Here is a 20,021-nt window from a genome sequence, read left to right as displayed (position 1 = left end):
CGCCCTGTGGCCTCCCATGGCAACGGCGGCTCCTTGGCAACGGGTGGGAGGCGGCGGCCGGGGTGGCGGGGCAGGAACCGCCCGCTCCACCGCCCGGTTGTCGCGGGGCCGCAACCGAGAGGGCGCTGTTGTTGTGGGGAGGCGGAGGGGCGAGGTGCGGGGCCGGGGTGCGGCCGGGTCTCCGCCGGGCAGACCCCGCGGCGCGGGCTGGGGCTGTGGGGGGAGCGGCATTTCCCTCAGTGCGGCTCTTTCTCTCAGGGATCGTGTTTCTGCTGCCCTCAAACGCTGACGATACTACTTGAGTACCTCTCGGGTTTTTTTTTTGTACAGATTACCGGATACGCTCCACACATAATGGTGAACCTAGAAATGAGTGAAAGGCAAAACGTCCCATTTAGCAAGACTTCTGCAATCTCTGCCGTGTAAAATGTAGGACATGATAATTTCACAGTTGTAAGAGGCTACAAGAACTAGAACTTGAATGTTTCTCAAGTCCCGCACTGAGTATTTATTAAAAAAAAAAAAGAAACGGAGCATACGCTTCAATAGTTGACAAAACGCCTCAATTTCCGGAATCTGAATGGTTGGAGAAAACTGAAATGGATTAGGCTCAGCTGGTATTAATTTAATCTTCACGGATTTGCTCGGGGTAGCTGTGAACACAGTCTCATTATCGCTCTTTTTCCAGTGTCTCCCAGGATGAGCGGCTGGGAACTCTCGGCCTTCCTGAGGCGCAGAACTGCACAAAGGCCTCTGGAATTGTGGATGTGAGCAGAGATCGAGCAGGTCCTGTCAGGTATCCGATTTACTCCTTTGTCTTGTGCCCGCTGAAATGGGCTCCTGATGTGGGACTGAGGGGCACACACGTAAAGCACATCTGTAAAAAATAGTTTATTGTTTCCTGATTCATCTTAACACTTTTCAGTCGGTGAAAAAGAGCTTTAGGATATGTAAAATTAACATAACTGTATTGTTTTCTTATAAATAAAGCTAAAAAAGTAACAAAATTATTATTGTAACACTGTTTACTTACCCAGTAAAACAATGGTCTGCTTCCATGGGATATTTTGGGCCATAACTCTCGTTCAAATCTCAGGATTATCTAATCAGAATTCCATAAAAGGAAAGAACAGATATTAGTGTGTCTGGACTAAGGTGAAAATTATGTGTCAAGTCCAGAATAAAAAATTACTATTTTCGATTTAGTTGAAATACAACCTGGAAATGCTGACCTTGTTGAAATTGGGAATTATTGTATGCCTTTACCTCTGAATTATTTGTGAATACACGGTACCATTACCAAGGTGGTTCTGGTAGGCACCCAAAAGATCCCAGCAGTACAGAGTCACCATACGTTTGGTAAATATGCTAAAACTCATTGTGATTTGCAAATCACCTGTGCACTTCATAAATCTTGACCATAAAAGCCTATTATTCCAGCAACTGAGATTAGTTCTGTGTGGGGAGATCAGCATGATAAATCAGATGTGCATCTATTTAGGAACTTTTCTGTGATCCCCATGTTCAGCAGGTACTAAAGTTGTAGAGAACTCAACAAGATAAACAAACCAGGCCACATGAAGCATATTTATTTGCCAAACGTGAGGTGCACGCTGGACTTCATACACTTGCTGAATAACAGCATTGTGTCTAAATGCCTCAAATATTTTTGAATGCATCCGTTACAGGTGGAACGTAAATATTTAGAAATTGGTCTGGGATTTGGGAAGCCCGAGGAGTAAACAGTCTAATGCATGGAAATACTCAAAGCATCATTTGCTGATGCAATCCTTGCTTGTCCCTTGCCCCCTCAACTTTTACATGAGTTGATTCAACCACTAGTGCAGCCGAAAACCATCGTTGGAAGGAGGGTGAAAGTAAAGCAGGGCCGATAGTTTTCTGCATGAGCCCCATGTTGACATCTGCTCACAGAGAAGTTCTGCAAATACCAGTCGGAGGTCAAGCAGCAGGACGTGGCTTTCAGGGCAGCATGGAAAGGTGTATAAACCTCTTCCTTTTGACTGCCATGAGCTCTTCAAATTATCTCAAGTAATCTCGTTAAAAGGCAGACTTGGATTGCAGCTGTGCTGCAGCCAACTTGTATGAACACCGGAGCAAAACTGTGGGAAGTACTTTTACCTATGATTTCTTTTTTTCCTTCTGAAACGGGTAGAATAATCTTTATCGTGTGGAGGCATGACAGGAAAACTTCGCTGGCATCTCAGTACGCTAAAATGCAAAGTCACCCATTTAACAGGTAATGTCGCCCTTAAGTCCTGCGGGAGATTCTTGCTAGTATTGATTTGTATACTTAATGTATGTTTTTACTGATAATTCTAAGACTGAATAAACAGCTTTTTATCTTTAAAACAGACACACGCCATCCAAAGAATCCTCAACCTATTTCCTGACACACCTCTGTAGGTAGCAGTGAGACTAATAGCTACAGTGTCTCACCTTAATGTTCTTCATGAGTCACCTTTTGCAGTAAGAATATGCTTTTTCCTCCACTCCCTTGACTCAAGGAACTCATTTGATTACAGAAAGTCACCTTGTTTCAAAAAAGCTGTATTTTACTGCTTGAAAAGTTACTTTAGTCACCTTGGTTTGTCTTTCTTCTGCAGTTCTTATGTATAATTGTTTTCATATAAGTACAGCCAATTAAAAATGGCCATACCTGCAGTTCTTAGATTAGTAAATGCCAGTATTCCAATGAGAGCTGATTGAGAATGACACCAAGTCAAAGTTTTGGCTATACTTTTATTTACTTCACGTACTATGAACATATACATTACATGCTACAAAAAAAATAAAAAAAAGACTTTAACTGTCAAGAAAGTGGATAGTGTTATAATACAATGGCACATGTTCATATTTTTCTTCAAACTGGTCTGGTTAGAATCCTTCCCCAAAACCATTAACAAAAAGTGTTTTAAGATGATTAGAAATATTTGCATTATTAACAAATACAATTCAAACAGATTAACAAGATTTAACCAGGTCAAATATTAGTAAAAAGGCTGGGGTTTACCAAAATGAAATATATATTAAAAAACCATAGCAGCCAGTTGTACTTTTTAGTGTGATATAATGTGTAAATGCACCAGAAGAACACAGTGTAATTGAGCATTCTGCTTTCACGGTGTATTTCTAGAAATGATTATTCTAGTTCTAACACCTGCCTATGCACAAGAGACCAAAACCACAGCCAAGTAGAGACAAAGGATTGTGACCGACATTTTTAGCAATGATTTTTTGCACGCATGGGGGAGAAGGGAGGGAACAAATAGAAGAGGATAAACAAAGGCCACAAAAGGATTTAATCTACACGTTCATGAACATATGTTCTACCTATTTTCCTTTAAGAACTTGATAAGTTGAAATGTCTATTTCGTCCAACTGCAAACATATTCACTTCTATCACCTATGAAACAAAATCACATTTTGGCTTAGAACTAAATAGTGGAAAACAGTTGCGTTAACGTATCAGTTGACTAAGAAAAATTGCTTGACAAGAACTCAGGATTCTAGTGCAACAGCAGCCATTAAGACTCCTCTCGTGTTTTTTTTTCCCCTCTTTCAAAGCGTGTGATTATTCGCCATTTATACAGTCTTAGAAAAACCCACATCTACAAAATTTGCAGGGTATTTGCTAGTTAATTCAATTTATGTCTTTAGTACTAAAAGGGCAAAATTTGCATAACAATTTCTTTCAGCAAAAAGTTCTTTTGGTATCTTAAAATAATTACCGATTGGAAAGGTACAAACATATGGGCTTTCATTAATTGCAATTAGAAAAAATACTTCAGAACAAACCGTGTTACTCTAAGAACACAGTTCATTGTATTTCTTTTGCAATACCTGAAGAAAAATATAAGCATATACGGGCAACTGATAAATTCAGTATTAAGTCTCTTATTAGAGTTCAGCTACTGAAAAAAAAAAATCATAGCAAACATCCAAGTCAGAAGAAAAATACAAAATAGCCTTAAATAAACCAATTTGTTACAGAACCTAGAGTTAGCTTCTCAATTTTTTCTTCCTCAACGTGGATTTTGTATTAAACTAGAAGAGATCCCACAATCACTGGCGTATCACCCTAACGAGAAGAGCAACCCAAGCTAGAAGAGCACAGCAATTCCTTTGTTACCGTCCTTCTGCCACCACTGTCACGTCTGCTTTCTAATCACCTTCAGTAGTGCTTAGGAGACTGGTGATGGAAAAGCACAATTAATGTTCACTGGCGTTAGTCTACAGAATATGAGTGCCCATGACCTGAAAATTAGTCAAGACTTGCTGATGGATTAGTTTTGAAGTAAAACAACTAGTACTTAAATAGAACAGAAATATTATCGTTTCCAGCATGTTACAGAGTTCTGAGGTAAAGTGTTACCAGTATTGTGTTGTACAGGTCGGTGCCTTGCAGCAACAGCCTTTGCAGGGGGAACGAGCCCTCGCAGCATTTGCAACCGCTGAGCCATTCTGCTCACAGGGTTCCTATCAACCAAACCAACATTTTCCGTTTGATACTATTCAGAAAAAGAACGGTTCTGTACGGATTACACTGTAGTCAAAGTTACAACATTTGTTTGCTTAAGTTTGGTCACCAGAGTGCTGTGTTTGGAAAACAATCCAGGGTACAGGCAAGGGATAGTTCCTTTAGTGTTTAATTTCAGTTGACAAAACTTATTGAATCCAGTCTGATTTGTGTTAGAGAAAACTAGATAATTAGAAAAAAGACAAAAAAAAAAAACCAAGCAGTGCATAATACCATCTATTCAATGCACTGATTTTCATTATAAGCTAGGAAGCCATATTTACTCTATTATGCCTTTTGAGAATCAATCCAGAAGCACACAAGTATTTTCCATTAGTTTATTAAAAATAAAATCCTCATGAATTCACTATCAAATATTTTACAGATGGGAATTAAGCCAGAAGAGTCCCCAGAGTAACTTTAAAGTAAAAGTAATATTTGGTTTGTCAGTTCACCATGTTTGAAACTGATTTGTACTGTAAGAATATTGTATAATAGGAGTATTGAAGAATTCTAGAAAAATTAAACTGGCCCTATATAATTCTGTTTTATTGGAAAGCAGCGTCAATATTTTAGTATATTTAGTGAATCACACACTGCTTTAAAGCTATGCATTGAAGTGCTATGCACATATTTTTCAGCACTGATATGGATGTTTAGACTTCCATAAGCCTTATATTTGTGGGTAAAAAAAGATACTGGTGTGTTAATAGAAATTTTAATTTAAAATCAGCTGCTACATTTGAAGCATCAACAGTACTGAAGAAATCAATCTAGTGTCCACAAACTTCTAGAATTCCGAAGCTGATTTGATCTGTCATTTACCATTAAAATGGTAAGCATCTGTATATCGTAAGGCTGTCCCCAACAGGCTCTACATAAACCTGTACTGTGCATAGTTAACTGACCATACAAAGTACGATGCAGCCCTCCTAGGACAGAGAATTCAGGATTTTAAAAAGAGAAAATACGGAGAAAGCTCCAGGATAAATTTGTGACATTTCTATGTATTGAATTGTCTAAGGTTGATGTTCACTGCCTGAGGAAGAAGCAACATAAGCAATACGGCCGGAGAGAGCTCTAAATGTTATTGCAACACCTATGTTACTGCTTTCTCCAACTGCTGCTGCTGGCAAGGTCCAGTCTGCCGTGCACATGGACATAAGCAGGCATTACAACCTATAATCATGTACTAGTTCTGCCACTTGACACGCAAGTTATCTACTGTCGTACCCTGAATTACATGACCCTTGAATTAAGGAATGGTGGTGTTCAGTCCCAGGGGTTTGCAGGTTATCAGAATGCTTAGACAAGCAATACCGCTTTCAACATCTGTTGGAACATAGTCTTGATGGCATCTGCAATAAAAACAAGTTGAGATTGTTCCCATCTGTAAGCGCAACTGTTGAGCCACACTCAGCTGAAGTCCTCATCAGGATTCTGTTGATCCAGGAGGCGGACATGTGTGAACGGAAAGTGACCGCGTCTGCCATTACATTCTCCTTCCCACTGACCACTCACGTTAATCTTTGTGACCTTCACCAGCTCACCGACCTGCAGGACAAGAAATAAGGAATTGTTACAATTCATAAAAACACATTGGATGAGCTGTTGCCCCTCCCGTCTGGTTTCATATCACCCAAGTGTAGCAGATACACTTGTTTTAGTCTTGACCATTTTTGACACATCAGCCTAGTACCCAACGTTATTCACTTGTGAAGAAAGTAGAGAGAGAAAGAAGCGAACCTACGTTAGGTGAGGATTACGGCGTACCTACATTAGGTGAGAAGTGCCTAAATTGAAGCCTGCAATCCAACACGGATCTCTCTTGGGACTTGACATCAGCTGCTGCCCCAAGAAACGCATCTCCCTGAACTGACAGAGGCTTGTACTTCATCAACAGCCTCGTTAGCTAAGGCAAGGCTTGCAAGCTAAACGGCCCTTTAATTTTGAAATTCCACTAAGTGCTTTTCAGGTAGTATTTGAAAAGTTCTGGATAAGTAGGATATATGTATCTATGTTCATATATATATCCACAGATTCAAAACATCGGGAGAATATGCGGGGGAATAAGTAGTGCCGTAAGACTACTCTGTTCTTACTATAAGCATCCACTTCCGCAACCAGCTACTACCAGAGGCAAGGCCAGATGATCTTTCAGTCTTGTCCACCATGGATTTCTCACATAAATAAATTCCGTGGGTTTAGTAAAGGCAACTGATGCCCCCTCCCTCTGATACCTTCCTTTAACATTGACTTATGGTATCATTAGTGTTATTGTTCACCATCCCACCTCAAGATCACCACTGTACCCTGCTACAAAGCCAGATTTGTCTCAGGCTTCATCAGAAGTTTTAAAACTAAATATATCCCACATGTTTCAAAGTAAAACCGAAGGTTCATGTGAAGGCTTCTGTATGCTGTGGTTCTATTCCAAGTATTCCATGACCATGAGCCAGCACTGGGCCCTTGTGGCCAGGAAGGCCAATGGCATCCTGGGGTGGATTAGAAGGGGGTGGTCAGTAGGTCAGAGAGGTTCTCCTGCCCCTCTACTCTGCCCTGGGGAGACCACATCTGGAATATTGTGTCCAGTTGTGGCCCCTCAGTTCCAGAAGGACAGGGAACTGCTGGAAAGAGTCCAGCGCAGGGCAACAAAGATGCTGAAGGGAGTGGAGCATCTCCCGTGTGAGGAAAGGCTGAGGGAGCTGGGGCTCTGGAGCTGGAGAAGAGGAGACTGAGGGGTGACCTCATTAATGTTTACAGATATCTAAAGGGTGAGTGTCAGGAGGATGGAGCCAGGCTCTTCTCAGTGACAACCAATGATAGGACAAGGGGTAATGGGTTCAAACTGGAACACAAGAGGTTCCACTTAAATTTGACAAGAAACTTCTTCTTAGTGAGGGTGGCAGAGCCTGGCCCAGGCTGCCCAGGGAGGTTGTGGAGTCTCCTTCTCTGCAGACATTCAAACCTGCCTGGACACCTTCCTGTGGAACCTCAGCTGGGTGTTCCTGCTCCGGCGGGGCGATTGGATTGGATAAGTTTTCGAGGTCCCTTCCAATCCCTAACATTCTGTGATTCTGTGTGACTCTATTCCTATTCGGTAAGGTCAGGATGGCAGAGTTCTGCTACTGTTACAAACAAAAAACATTAATCGATCAATCTTGGAGTCATTCACCACATAGATCTTCCGTTTTTCTCCTCTCTTTTCTCTTAACTAATACAGACTGACAACTCCTCAAATAGGTCCAGTTACAAGCAAAATAAAAGTTAGCTTTTGCTGCTGAATCTTTTTTCTGTAATATAGCACAGGCTTTATTAGAACATCATTTGCTCTGCTCCTTCTTCCTTGAACCCTTCAAAACCATGTCAGTTTAAAAATAACAGAACAGACACTTTGTTTGCAATTTGGGCCAAAAATGTTTGATGTTAAGAATCTATTTTCCTAAGAGACACAGCGGGATCCACCCCCACGCATGAATATTGCCAGATTTAAGGATAAGAGTTTTCATTTGGAAAGAATCCCACTTTCTATATTTATAGTTATTACGAGGTCTGGGCAAAAATGGACTGATAAGATTTGCATAATAACTTCTACTAAGTTATCTAAAGAAGAGATCTCTAAATACACAGAGAAGGAACACCACAAAGTGAAAGGGAATATGAAAAAAGGAGACAACAAGAAACAGTGCTTTGATAGACAGGATGAAGAAAAACTCGGAGAAAATGAAGGGCATATCGCTATTTTTTCCAGTACAGACATTGAAAGCAACTCAGTAACAATGTGATTTGAAATGATAAAAGCTTCAAAGAAGCTAGGAAGACCTTCTAGAAGCAGTGATAAATTGGCTAAAATTTTAAAACTAAAATTTCCCAATCTTATGTACAGAATAAAGAACCTCCACTATTATTGCATTTCTTAAATGCAGAGCTGTATCAACACATGAATAAATCATCCTAACCAAGAGGTTCAACACGTCAACTACTAAGTATTTACAAGGTCTACAAAGGCCATTGTTCTAATATAAAGGTAAAAAGATGCTATAAATCTTTCTTACATCCTCATACACATGGGCAGAGCCCACACTTCTCAATTTTCTTCTCCCACAACTGCCAGCTAGCCTGCCTATTATCAAGAGTTAGTAAAAGACACTAGTGATGCAAATTAGCTCAGAACAGAGAGAGACTCTCCATAAAACTACACTTTCTAAAGCACAGTTGACAGATCATGTGAGTTTTAGTGAGGACTGAACAGGTCCTGTCTGACCAACCCGATCTCCTTTTATGATCAGGTGACCCACCTGGTGGATGAGGGGAAAGACGTGGATGTGGTCTATCTAGACACCAGCAAAGCCTTTGACACTGTCTCCCATAATACACTCCTGCAAAAGCTGGTAGCCCATGGCTTGGACAAGTGCACTCTCTGCTGGGTTAAGAACTGGCTGGAGGGCCAGGCCCAGAGAGTGCTGGTGAATGGGGCTGCATCCAGCTGACGGCCAGTCACTAGTGGTGTCCCCCAGGGGTCAGTGTTGGGTCCAGTCCTGTTTAACATTTTTACTGATGATTTAGATGAGAGGATTGAGACCATCATCAGCAAATGTGCTGATGACACCAAGTTGGGAGGGAGTGTTGACCTGCTGGAAGGCAGGAGGGCTCTGCAGAGGGATCTGGATAGACTGGAAAAATGGGCTGATTCCAATGGGATGAAGTTCAACAAGGCCAAGTGCTGGGTCCTGCACTTTGGTCACAACAACCCCCTGCCGCGCTCCAGGCTGGGCACAGAGTGGCTGGAGAGCAGTCAGGCAGAAAGGGACCTGGGGGGACTCATGGACAGGAAGCTCAACATGAGCCAACAGTGTGCCCAGGTGGCCAAGAAGGCCAATGGGAGCCTGTCCTGTATCCAAAAGAGCGTGGCCAGCAGGACAAGGGCAGTGATCCTTCCCCTGTACTCTGCATTGGGGAGGCCACACCAGGAGTATTGTGTTCAGTTCTGGGCTCTTCAGTTCAGGAAAGAGACTGAAGTGCTGGAGCGGGTCCAGAGAAGAGCAACAAGACTGGGGAAGGGACTTGAACACAAGACCTATGAGGAGAGGCTGAGGGAGCTGGGCTTGTTCAGTCTGGAGAAGAGGAGGCTTAGAGGTGAGCTCAGCACTCTCTAGAACTACCTGAAGGGCAGTTCTAGCCAGGTGGGGATTGGGCTCTTCTCCCAGGCAGTCAGAAATAGGACAAGGGGGCATGGGCTTCAACTCTGCCAGGGGAAATTGAGGCTGGAGATTAGAAAGCAATTCTGTGCAGAGAGAGTGGTCAGGCATTGGAATGGCTGCCCAGGGAGGTGCTGGACTCACCGGCCCTGGAGGTTTTTAAACTGAGATTGGACATGGCACTTAGCGCCATGATCTAGCAAATGGACTGGAGTTGGACCAAGGGTTGGACTTGATGATCTCTGAGGTCTTTTCCAACCCAGTCAATTTTGTGATTCTGTAACAGATCAGCCATGGCATTCACAAGCTGTTCTTCAGCGCATATTTTGTTTTCACTCAACATTGCTTATGACGGCCTAGATTACCAGTGTTTCCTCTATTCCATTCCATGTTACCAGACTGTGACTTGGGAAGTATTGTGGGCTTCTCTTTTAAGTGAAATAAAATGTGAAATTAAGCTTAAGAGAACACTGGTAGCACACTAATAAATGAAAGCTTAAAAACAAAATCCAGAAAGAAACCTAAAAGCTTTTGGTAAGTGTGCCACAACATAATCTGCAATGGCTCAAAGAAAATCTAACATCTGGTAATTGAAACAGTCCACAAAGACTTCCAGGATTATTTCCAAGCTCCAGGATGTGGCTGGGTGGAGCGAGTGAGAAAAAGAGGGAAAGAGACAGCATCAATACAGGCTGTATGAAAGTCCAAAGGTTAAAATCTTTGCGTGCTTCCCCAGAATTAATGAGTTGACATAAATTTGTATACATGCTTCTCAACCTAAAAATTTACATTCTGTATCCTCGCTCTCTTTTGATTCAGAAATGTAACAGAACATACAGTAACTCAGAATATATTTACATTGCTTCACTAAACAAATTTTTACCGGCAATGGGTAATAATTTCACATCCCCAGGATGTACATCAGTTATCCCATCTGTAGGATGTGCTGCATTTGCCAACTCTGTACTAAAGACACATCCCTATAGCTGCCACATCACTGAAATAGTGAAGTGCTTTTTGTGCTATGCAAGATTAAACAAAGTATTTGAGAGTGAAGAGGAGATGCTCTGACTCAGCACAGAAACTGTTTTTTCCCAAGTACTTAAATTGTTATATAAACAGGAAGTCAATTAGGTATCAGGAAATTCCAGAGCCTTTAGCTCAAAGAAATCCTAGATTAAAGGATACAATTTACATATCATCCTAAGGCAAAGGTCTGCCACTGAAAATACCTTCATCTCAATTTCCTCAAATGTAACTTGGGGGGTAACTTTCTGATGTGCAGATAGAGCACTCTGATCTGCTTTTTAAGAGGGGAAAAAAAAAAAATCTAAAAAGGCACGCACAAGTACTTGATCATACCAGTAAGTGAATCAAACTTGGGGAAACTCACTGCTTTATTACAAATCATACTCTATCAATCACTGCTTTACACGAGACCTCTCTAATGAATTGTAATGTATGTTCCTGCTTCACAAACTAAATCACAGAATCACAGAATGTCAGGGATTGGAAGGGACCTCGAAAGCTCATCCAGTGCAATCCCCCCACCAGAGCAGGAACACCCAGCTGAGGTTCCACAGGAAGGCGTCCAGGCGGGTTTGAATGTCTGCAGAGAACGAGACTCCACAACCTCCCTGGGCAGCCTGGGCCAGGCTCTGGCACCCTCACTAAGAAGTTTCTTGTCAAATTTAAGTGGAACCTCTTGTGTTCCAGTTTGAACCCATTACCCCTTGTCCTATCATTGGTTGTCACCGAGAAGAGCCTGGCTCCATCCTCCTGACACTCACCCTTTAGATATCTGTAAACATTAATGAGGTCACCCCTCAGTCTCCTCTTCTCCAAGCTCAAGATCCCCAGCTCCCTCAGCCTTTCCTCACACGGGAGATGCTCCACTCCCTTCAGCATCTTTGTTGCCCTGCGCTGGACTCTCTCCAGCAGTTCCCTGTCCTTCTGGAACTGAGGGGCCACAACTGGACACAATATTCCAGATGTGGTCTCCCCAGGGCAGAGTAGAGGGGCAGGAGAACCTCTCTGACCTACTGACCACCCCCTTCTAATCCACCCCAGGATGCCATTGGCCTTCCTGGCCACAAGGGCCCAGTGCTGGCTCATGGTCATCCCGCTGTCCTCCAGGTCCCTTTCCCCTACGCTGCTCTCTAATAGGTCATTCCCCAACTTATACAGGAACCTGGGGTTGTTCCTACCCAGATGCAAGACCTGGGGTTGTTCCTACCCGGATGCAAGACCCAGAGTAATCTGCTTGAGGTCAAGATGTTACAATAAAACCCTACGTGTGTTCATCATCACAGTCTATGTAATTTTGAAGTGACTATCAATGTTTCCACCGATTGCTTTTAAACTGCTGACAGATTGAGAAAACAAAACAAAAACCACCAACAAACAACCCAACGCACCTTTTAAAGATTGGGGTGAGGCAAGCCACACTGAACACAGGTTCAGACACACAACTTATGAACTGTTCCCACTCCCTCCCCCCTAAAATGAAGACTTTACAAGTGAAAACATGGATGGGGAAACAATTATGTTAGTGATGTTTAACAAAAGACATGATATTGGTTCAGTAACCTAAACATGCTATTATAAAAGTCTAGTCTACAAGTGACTCTAGTAACTTATTCATTAAAAAAAAAAGCCTTTTTCTATAACTTATTAATCATGATGTAAAAACCAGTATTACAATGCTTTTCCCTTTCTTATTCCTACAAAACTATCATGTGATTGAAAGGGAAATCCCTTGAACAGATCTCTTCTTTCTCAATTTTGCCCATTATGTACCTCCAAAGCCAAGGCTGTCTTGTCGTAGGCATTAGGGACTCGCTTCTGGATAACCCGGGCATAAATAGGGCCATTCTGAAGGTTAGGGAGCGGAGTGTTGATGCTGGGCTGGGCATAGGGCCCTGGCTCCGGCCCACCCAGGGGCTGTGGGTGGGAACTATCCTGGTTACCTCCAATGACAGTAGATACTGAAGCAGAAGAAGGTCTATACTTCTCGACGTAAGGAACAGGTATCATTCCCCTCTTCCCTTCGCTGTCTTCTGCATTCCACCATTGCTCTTCAGGTTTATCCCGGATTCTCAGTATGTCTCCTTTCTTAAATGGAAGATCTTCTTCATCGTTTCCATTAAAGTCAAAGAGAGCTCGCACAAATTCAGCTTCCTCCTGCCTGAGGATAACGCCGCTATTCTGCCTGGATCGGGAAACTGGTTCTATCAAGGTTGTAGTGTCCAAATAGTGTATTTTGTAGAATTCCAGTAAAGCTGGCAAAGAATCAAACTCTTGGTCACCTATTCGAAATCTGGTGGGATTCAACCCTGAAAGAAGAAGGCAATATGTCAAAGAGAGCATACAACAGTTACAACTGGAAATTAAACATTTGAAAGGATTAATACATTTACAGATAAGTAACTTGATATTGAATTTGATCATCTTTAAATCAATGCTCATCATATTCAGCTCTTTTGTGTATTTCTAATCACAGGCAGCACTACTGTGATTGTATGGATAGAGTTTTATTTTAAAAGATTTTGTCAAGGAAAAAAGAAATTGTTTGGCATTGCCAGACTTCCTGGATTTGGATAAAAATACCTTGTTTCCTTGAATGTTATACGGACGCAACAGATAAGGATGTTCAGCACATCTGAGTTTCTCAGGAGCCTACACAATTTTCAGTATCAGACAACTGCTTTTTTTCCTGTTTTATAGCCTAATCTAGAAAGCAAATTAAATTTTGGTACAATTTCAAGGAAGAGGTTGTTTGTTGGGTTTTTTTTAAAGCCTCTCTCTCGCAGTTCAAAGTTATTTCAAAAGGACAACACTGCAATAATGGTTATTTACCTGTTGTTAAGTATCTTGTGCTAAAGGCATGGACACTATAGAAAACCGCTTAGCACAGCAACAATTTATGTGAATGAGCAAATGAAGTTATTTTTCATTATGATAAAAGGTACCATTAGAGAAAATTATGTATATTTTATGCAATGCAAAGCAACACCATAAGTTTTCACAATGGACATAATTCAGTGTTCAATCTCAAGTCTTGTTGTTTCTTTGCCTTGTTTGTCAGATAGGGCCTAAGCTATGAATCCAGACCTCAAATACACTAAAATACAGATGATGTTCATTAGAAGTATCAAAGTGCAGGTATCCATTTCAGTTTTCAATCTGTGCGCTGCACTATTTTTTCCATTTTATGTTCTTCGGGCTCAGCTGGGGAAAAACATACGCACAATGTTCTATTTCCACCATACACTGTGTAATCAGCTATGGGAAGAATTGTGGAAGGCTGGGGGAGGGCAGTGGAGAGGAAAAGATTTATGCTTTAATGAGTAACTCTTTTAGCAAGAAAGAGATGCTTACTTTGCAAGTCTGTGTCTCTGCAGGGAATATCTAACAGTTCCGAGACTTAGCTCTCGAGTACAAAGCTAGAAGAATTCCTCAAGCTGCCACTGATCCAAAACCCCCTCCAAAGTAGCGCTGTCAGCATAGAAAGCCAACATTACAAGAAGTTCTTTCAAGAGAGCAAAAAGGGGGTTCTAATAGAGAAAAGGGCAAATTCAATAAGACCAACATAGACAAACACCCGATAAATAAGTTTTGAAGTAACCTGAAGGAGCATGAACATCGGTGAAGCTGGTTACAGGAAATTCAAAGCAGCAGAACTAAGTCATTGGAAAATGCACATTTGCATGCATTAACAACCCTGAAAAGAACTTCAAAAGAAATCAGCACAAATGCAATGAGCCAAACCCCAAAAAACAATATCCTCCAAAAATCACAAACAAACCCACAAAACACAAAGTGGCATCACCAAGAGATAAGGAAGCTAGTATAAATATCAGTAAGAAATAGGAACCCAGAACGGAAAGAGAAGATTCCACCTTATTCTCCCAAAGCCTAATGCTGAAAAGATGCAAAACCCTCTCAGCCTTTGTTGATGAGATGTACCTTCCAGCTCTGGACTTTGCAGGAACTCTAGAGTTCAATCTCAGTGGCATTTTCTGAGCTCTGTGGTCTCACAGGAGACGACTTCTGGCTGGACAGGCAGCACCTCAAAACAGCTTAAGTCTGCTACAGGATTTGATCTGGGAATTCTGCACTTCCACTAGCACTGAAGTGGGAAACTGTGGTATAGACATCAAGTTTCAAACAAACCCAATGACAGAAACATGAGCGTGTATCTGCTACTATTTTAGATCTGAACCTTTAAGGATCAAGGCTTATGTAGACTCTTATGTCAAAAGAAAATTCATAGAAACTTTTAGAGGATGAGGGCAGCAAAGATCTTTGAAATCAACATTCTAAAAGACATTCTGGAGAACTGAAGAAGAATGAGAGAACATAGGCCATCCAAATACCTTGTAGGACCAGAAAGATGAGTGGAACCCTTGACTGGACAAATAGATATGTATCAGAATGGAGAACACTCCTATGTGGTAACATGCACTTCTGATGCTTTTGTTGTAAGAGAAAACAGAAAGTAGTTACAAAAATCAAAGGTGTGGGGAAGCTCTTTGCAACAAGAAATGTACAAGCTGAATCTAAATTACTAAAGAACATGAAAGAGGTGACCTGGTTACTGGAATATTTACATAGACGACTTGTAAATTCAGCCAAAATAGGCAAAAAAAGGACTGAACAGTAGAAAGGTGCAGGCTGAAAATAAAATACAACTACACCTTACCAAGCAGGCAGTAAACTTTCCATCAGGTTAAGTAGTTTCTATATACCCTTGTTCAGCTAAAAGGTAATGAGCCGAATGCTCACTTACTTAGCAAGGAAATAATTCTATTCACTGTGGGCTTCAAAGTTTTGTCATTCCTTGGTATAATGAAATCCAAAGATTAACAGATTTCAGGCCCAGAGAAATTCCTCAGCTTCTTGTTTGAAATGCAACACTTCTCACACCTGTAGGCCAACGGAAAAACTAAGGCAAGATCTACCACAAGAACAAGTTACAGCAACAAGGCAAGTGGTTGTTGGAGAAGTACAGCTGTTTTCCTTCACAATTCTGGAACAGTTTTCTTGAAGGCACAAGTCTGAGCAGCACATTGTTCATATCATTTGAGGGCTCTCAGGAAGAGAAGGCGTGTAAAGGTAAGTCTGGATACTGGAGGAAATTTAGTCACTTCCTATTAAAGTTGGACAACCAGAGCTCTAGAAATGCTCTTCCCTTGTCCCCAGCTCTGCACTGTCACAGGAGAAATAGATGTTCAGCTCACACCTCTACCAGCATCACTGCTCTGCTCTGCTCCTTTGAATAAGAAGCACAAAGGGCTGACTATCATCTTACTTATTCCATCCTAGCTCCATCTGTGCTGGGACTTAGCCTGATTCCATGCATTTTAGTGTGTCAGAACAGCTAGTGAAACCTCTGCTCTTGGGAAGGTGAGGAAAGAGTTAAAATCCAAAGTGTCCCAGAATTAAAGAAAGTTTCGAATCTGGACTCTGTCAGTTCTCTGTTTACACTGCACCTTCCCGCCTGAAAAAACACTTTCACACCGCGTTGGCTTCATGTCAGCCTGGAAAAGATTGCTTATGTATGTTTTAAATATTGTACAGATACTGGTAGAGGTATAAAACACCTAATATTCTACTTTTTGAAAGTGCAGGCAGGTGGTATAACCACAAAGCAACTTTTCACTTTCTCAGACGTCTCAGGGGTTTTACACATTTCTCTTCGCTCCAATTGTGTTAGAGCCACTCAGCACTTTGCCCTTTTTTCCAAAGTACTGGTAAGCTTTCATTTTCAGGGCAGGGAAAACCTCACAGAAATACAGGTTTTCATTTTAGTTTCTAGATCTAGTCTGTAAGATGCCTCCTTCATCCCCCCCCCCCAATTTCTGAAGCATGTTCTGGGCAAGAAAAGCTGTTCTTGTCATGCCGGGTACTGAGACACAGGGCTCTCGTTTCAGAGGAAGACAGCACAGTGTGCTTTTGCCAAACAACTGCTAGAAAACCCTATACTATGCAATTAACGTAGTAAAGTTGTTCTTCCTAATGTTTTAGCTTGACCACAATAAATAAGCATGACAATTTGCAAACATTTTCCTCATTTACTGCATTAGCTTCCCTAGCCAAACGTGAAATCTTCTACCAATGTTTCCATCTCCCTCCCATTGTAGAACATCCCCCCACTTACTTTTTTTCTGAACAAAAAACTTAATTACACTTCAAATGTAATTTAATATACACACCCCCATGCCTTCTTTCATTGTTTTGAGTGTGAAAAGAGAGCAATACCAGTACAGAGGCATGACTTATTTAAAACTACTAAAATCTAAGCATAGGAGTATCTATGGTGCAGGAGCGATGCGGCACCTTCCCTCATAACATCCAGCAGAAAAAAAGAAACAAAAAAGAGAGACCAGCCAAAACATAATTATACTTTTTAACATATATTAAGCCTAATGTGCCAACAGCCTACACAGCTATAACAGGAGCTACTCTTCTAGAACAGATAAACATTTAAAATAGAAGAGAATTACCTAAGGGGCATCTTATGGTTTTTCAAAAGAACACCAAAACTCCAGAATGTTTTAATGCTCATAACACAAGCCAGCCCACAGAACGCCACAAAACGCTACTGAGCTTAAGAGTGTAACACAATAAGAAAAGTTAGAATGGCTGCATACTAAAGTGATACCACACGAACAGGAAAAACGCTGTTTTTCAAAAGATTTCAGAAAACAACTGCCCAGAAGGCACACATATTCCAGTGTTTTACATCACCACTGTCTTTAAAATCCAAATAGGCTGGATTCCACAACAAACCATCCTCATAACTTGTTCTGCTCTACGTAACACCAGCCATGCATTTCAATGATTCCCGCATCAAGCGTCCGCAAACCTACGGCAATAAACCTCTGTCTTCACAGACACGAAACAATGGGGATTCCACCACGTCTTGTGGCAAAACATTTTACTACCCACAGCAGTAACGACTTCCACTTCCAGCTGAATTCAGCCATCTTTAAATTCTACCTTGTAGAGCTTTTTGTGACTTGAACGCACTCTGCAGCAAAGAAGGTTCCTGAGACAAACATGTGACTTCAGGCTTTCCAAATTTGCCAATTTGAAATGTTCCCGAGCAGTGGAAATTACTGTGTAACAGTGCAAACCTACTGGCAACAGGTTTGTTTCTTCTTAGATCATCTCCTTCTCAGTCAACTACAGCCTGTGCAGATACTGAAAAATCTCTTCTATAACAAGTATTGTTGCATCTTCCCAATACAGGTCTCTTATTCCAACCACAGATTTACATCAGAAAGTGACTGTCCAGTAGCAATTCATACACTGTTTACTTTCCACCAAATAAGTTCACCAAAGCTCTTATTACGTAGGTTTACTGTGCTTCAAAATTACATAGCGGTTCCTTTCTGAGATGCTGAGTAATATGCTCACAGCATTTTGTGAGCATTAATATTCAAACTTGAGTAGTTCTGCTACCAACTTCAGTAATGCCCCAGCAGGGATAGTGTTGCCTTTGTGTCACACGTTCTTACACATCTCAGGACACGGCGTCACTGGTGGCTCTTGTTCATCTAGTTACACTTGTACCTGCAAAAGTGCTGCTTCTCATAGTACAGTTTCCTCTCTGACACAATCAGGATCTTCTGCTCTATCAGCCTTGAAAACATTGTTTTCATATCAGATGTTAGGCTGTTGAGGAATAGTACCAAGCCTTTCCTCTCAACACACAAGGGAAAAAAGAATGAACTTAATATCTATTGATTCAAAGGAACAATTGACTTTACATTCTCAAAGAGTTCTCACTACCGTGCACATAATACTTTGATCTGTGACTCAAAATCTAGCCTCAGTCTGCCTTCTAATACGAAGTCATCTTATCAGATTTCTGACTTTTCGATGACACCTGCACAGAACGACCCCAAGCTGCGATGACACGCAAAATTATTAACTACAGTTACCCGCTTTATGAACACAAAAGCCCGTGTGAACGCTGCGGCTGTAGGATCTTCCCGGTATGTTTAACTAGACCAGGTCGCTGGAAGGCAGGTGCGGACAGACTGCTCAGCTCACTCAGGAGCTGCAAAACGCGACTTAATTCCACTACAAAGAACTTCAGGCCTGGAAACCCCGCCCGGGAGGGGAGCGGAGCGGAGCCGCCCGTGGGAGGCGCGGGCCGGGGCCCGGCTGCCCCCGCTGCCCCCCCAGCCCTGGGGGTCACTCACCCGGGGCCCCAGGGCCCTCGCCGCCGGCCCGCCGGCCTCCCGCCGGCCCCAAGCTGTTGACGATGTAGTGCGAGACGCGGGAGCTCTCGGACACCGAGAGCACGTAGTCGCCGGGGATGGTGCCCGAATCGCGCACCAGGAAGGTCCCGTGGCGCTGCCCCTGCAGCAGCGACACCGCGTCGGCCCGGCTCAGCCGCCCCCAGTACCAGCTCGCCCGGTCCTCGCAGTCGAACTGCCCGGCCATGGGGGCCGCCCGCCCGCAGGCCGCACTCGCTGCGCCCCCTCCACCGCGGTGCCCCCGCTCCGCGCCCAGTCCTGCCACCCAAAATGGCGGCCCCTGCCCTGACCTCACCTACCGGATGTGACCACACGAGGGAGACGTAGGGAAAGGCGTGGCGTCATCTCCGCGCGCGGCCCGGGGCGGGGCTGCGCATGCGCGGGGCGGGCTGGAGCGGGAGGCGGGAACCCGGCGCCGCGGGGAGCGGGAGGTGTGTTCGCTGCCTGTGGAGGTGTCGGCCAGCACTGTCCGCCACCGGGATGGGCTGCTCCGGGTACCTGAGTGCAGCAGCGACCGCCTCTAGGGCCGGTCTCTCCTCACGCCTTCCCGTTGCTCTCCCGGCCCGGCGGGAGGAAGGGCTGAGGGCGCTGGTGTAGCCAGGCCTCTGGCCCGGGGTGGGCCAGGACGTGTCTCTGGTTGGTACATCCCCTGAAGGGTAACCCCGAGCGTCTCAGTTCCCTCCTGTCGTAGCATGTGAGGCCAGGTTTGCTCGTTAAGGTGCAGCTCGCTGTGTTTTTTCCTCCAGGGCTTCACCAGCACTTTTCCTGCTCTCATCTTCCCTGCCAGCTGCACATTCCCACCCCAACAGCACAGCTGTTTGCATGGGACTACAGGTTGAATTGGGCCAACGAGCTGTTCTGGGTTAAAAATAGCCCTGCAAAAGTTTATTTTTATGTGGGGCAGTTCACTGAGTGCATTACCACAGGGGCCTGCAAAAAGGAGTTTTAAGTTGGTGCCACAGAGGAATATGTGTGCAAATGCACAAATGAGGAATGATGTCTGTAAGAATAGCG

At 43.1% G+C, this 20,021-nt stretch overlaps 1 protein-coding gene and 1 long non-coding RNA gene across 3 annotated transcripts; one reads left to right on the top strand and one right to left on the bottom strand.

Moving 5' to 3' along the window:
* The first annotated feature begins 182 nt into the window (after positions 1-182).
* LOC139829476 (uncharacterized) lies at positions 183-1,010 on the top strand. Its single transcript, XR_011741951.1, has 2 exons — positions 183-617; positions 689-1,010. It is a non-coding gene; the product is annotated as an uncharacterized lncRNA (long non-coding RNA).
* A 1,730-nt stretch (positions 1,011-2,740) lies between these two features.
* CRK (CRK proto-oncogene, adaptor protein) lies at positions 2,741-19,301 on the bottom strand. Of its 2 annotated transcripts, none has more exons than XM_065853155.2 (3): positions 18,951-19,301; positions 12,535-13,070; positions 2,741-6,091 (listed from the first exon to the last, which is right to left on the bottom strand). In XM_065853155.2, exons 1-3 carry the CDS (start codon positions 19,192-19,194, stop codon positions 5,954-5,956), a joined length of 918 nt encoding a protein of 305 aa, XP_065709227.1. In that variant the 5' UTR covers positions 19,195-19,301; the 3' UTR covers positions 2,741-5,953. The 2 variants fall into 2 exon arrangements, with proteins under 2 accessions (XP_065709227.1, XP_065709228.1); XM_065853156.2 differs by having other exon boundaries at positions 5,953-6,091; positions 12,705-13,070.
* Positions 19,302-20,021: the final 720 nt, after the last annotated feature.

Source organism: Patagioenas fasciata, chromosome 19 (genome assembly GCF_037038585.1).
Source record: "Patagioenas fasciata isolate bPatFas1 chromosome 19, bPatFas1.hap1, whole genome shotgun sequence".
Taxonomy (NCBI): Eukaryota; Metazoa; Chordata; class Aves; order Columbiformes; family Columbidae; genus Patagioenas; species Patagioenas fasciata.
This window is presented reverse-complemented; position numbering and strand designations above follow the sequence as displayed.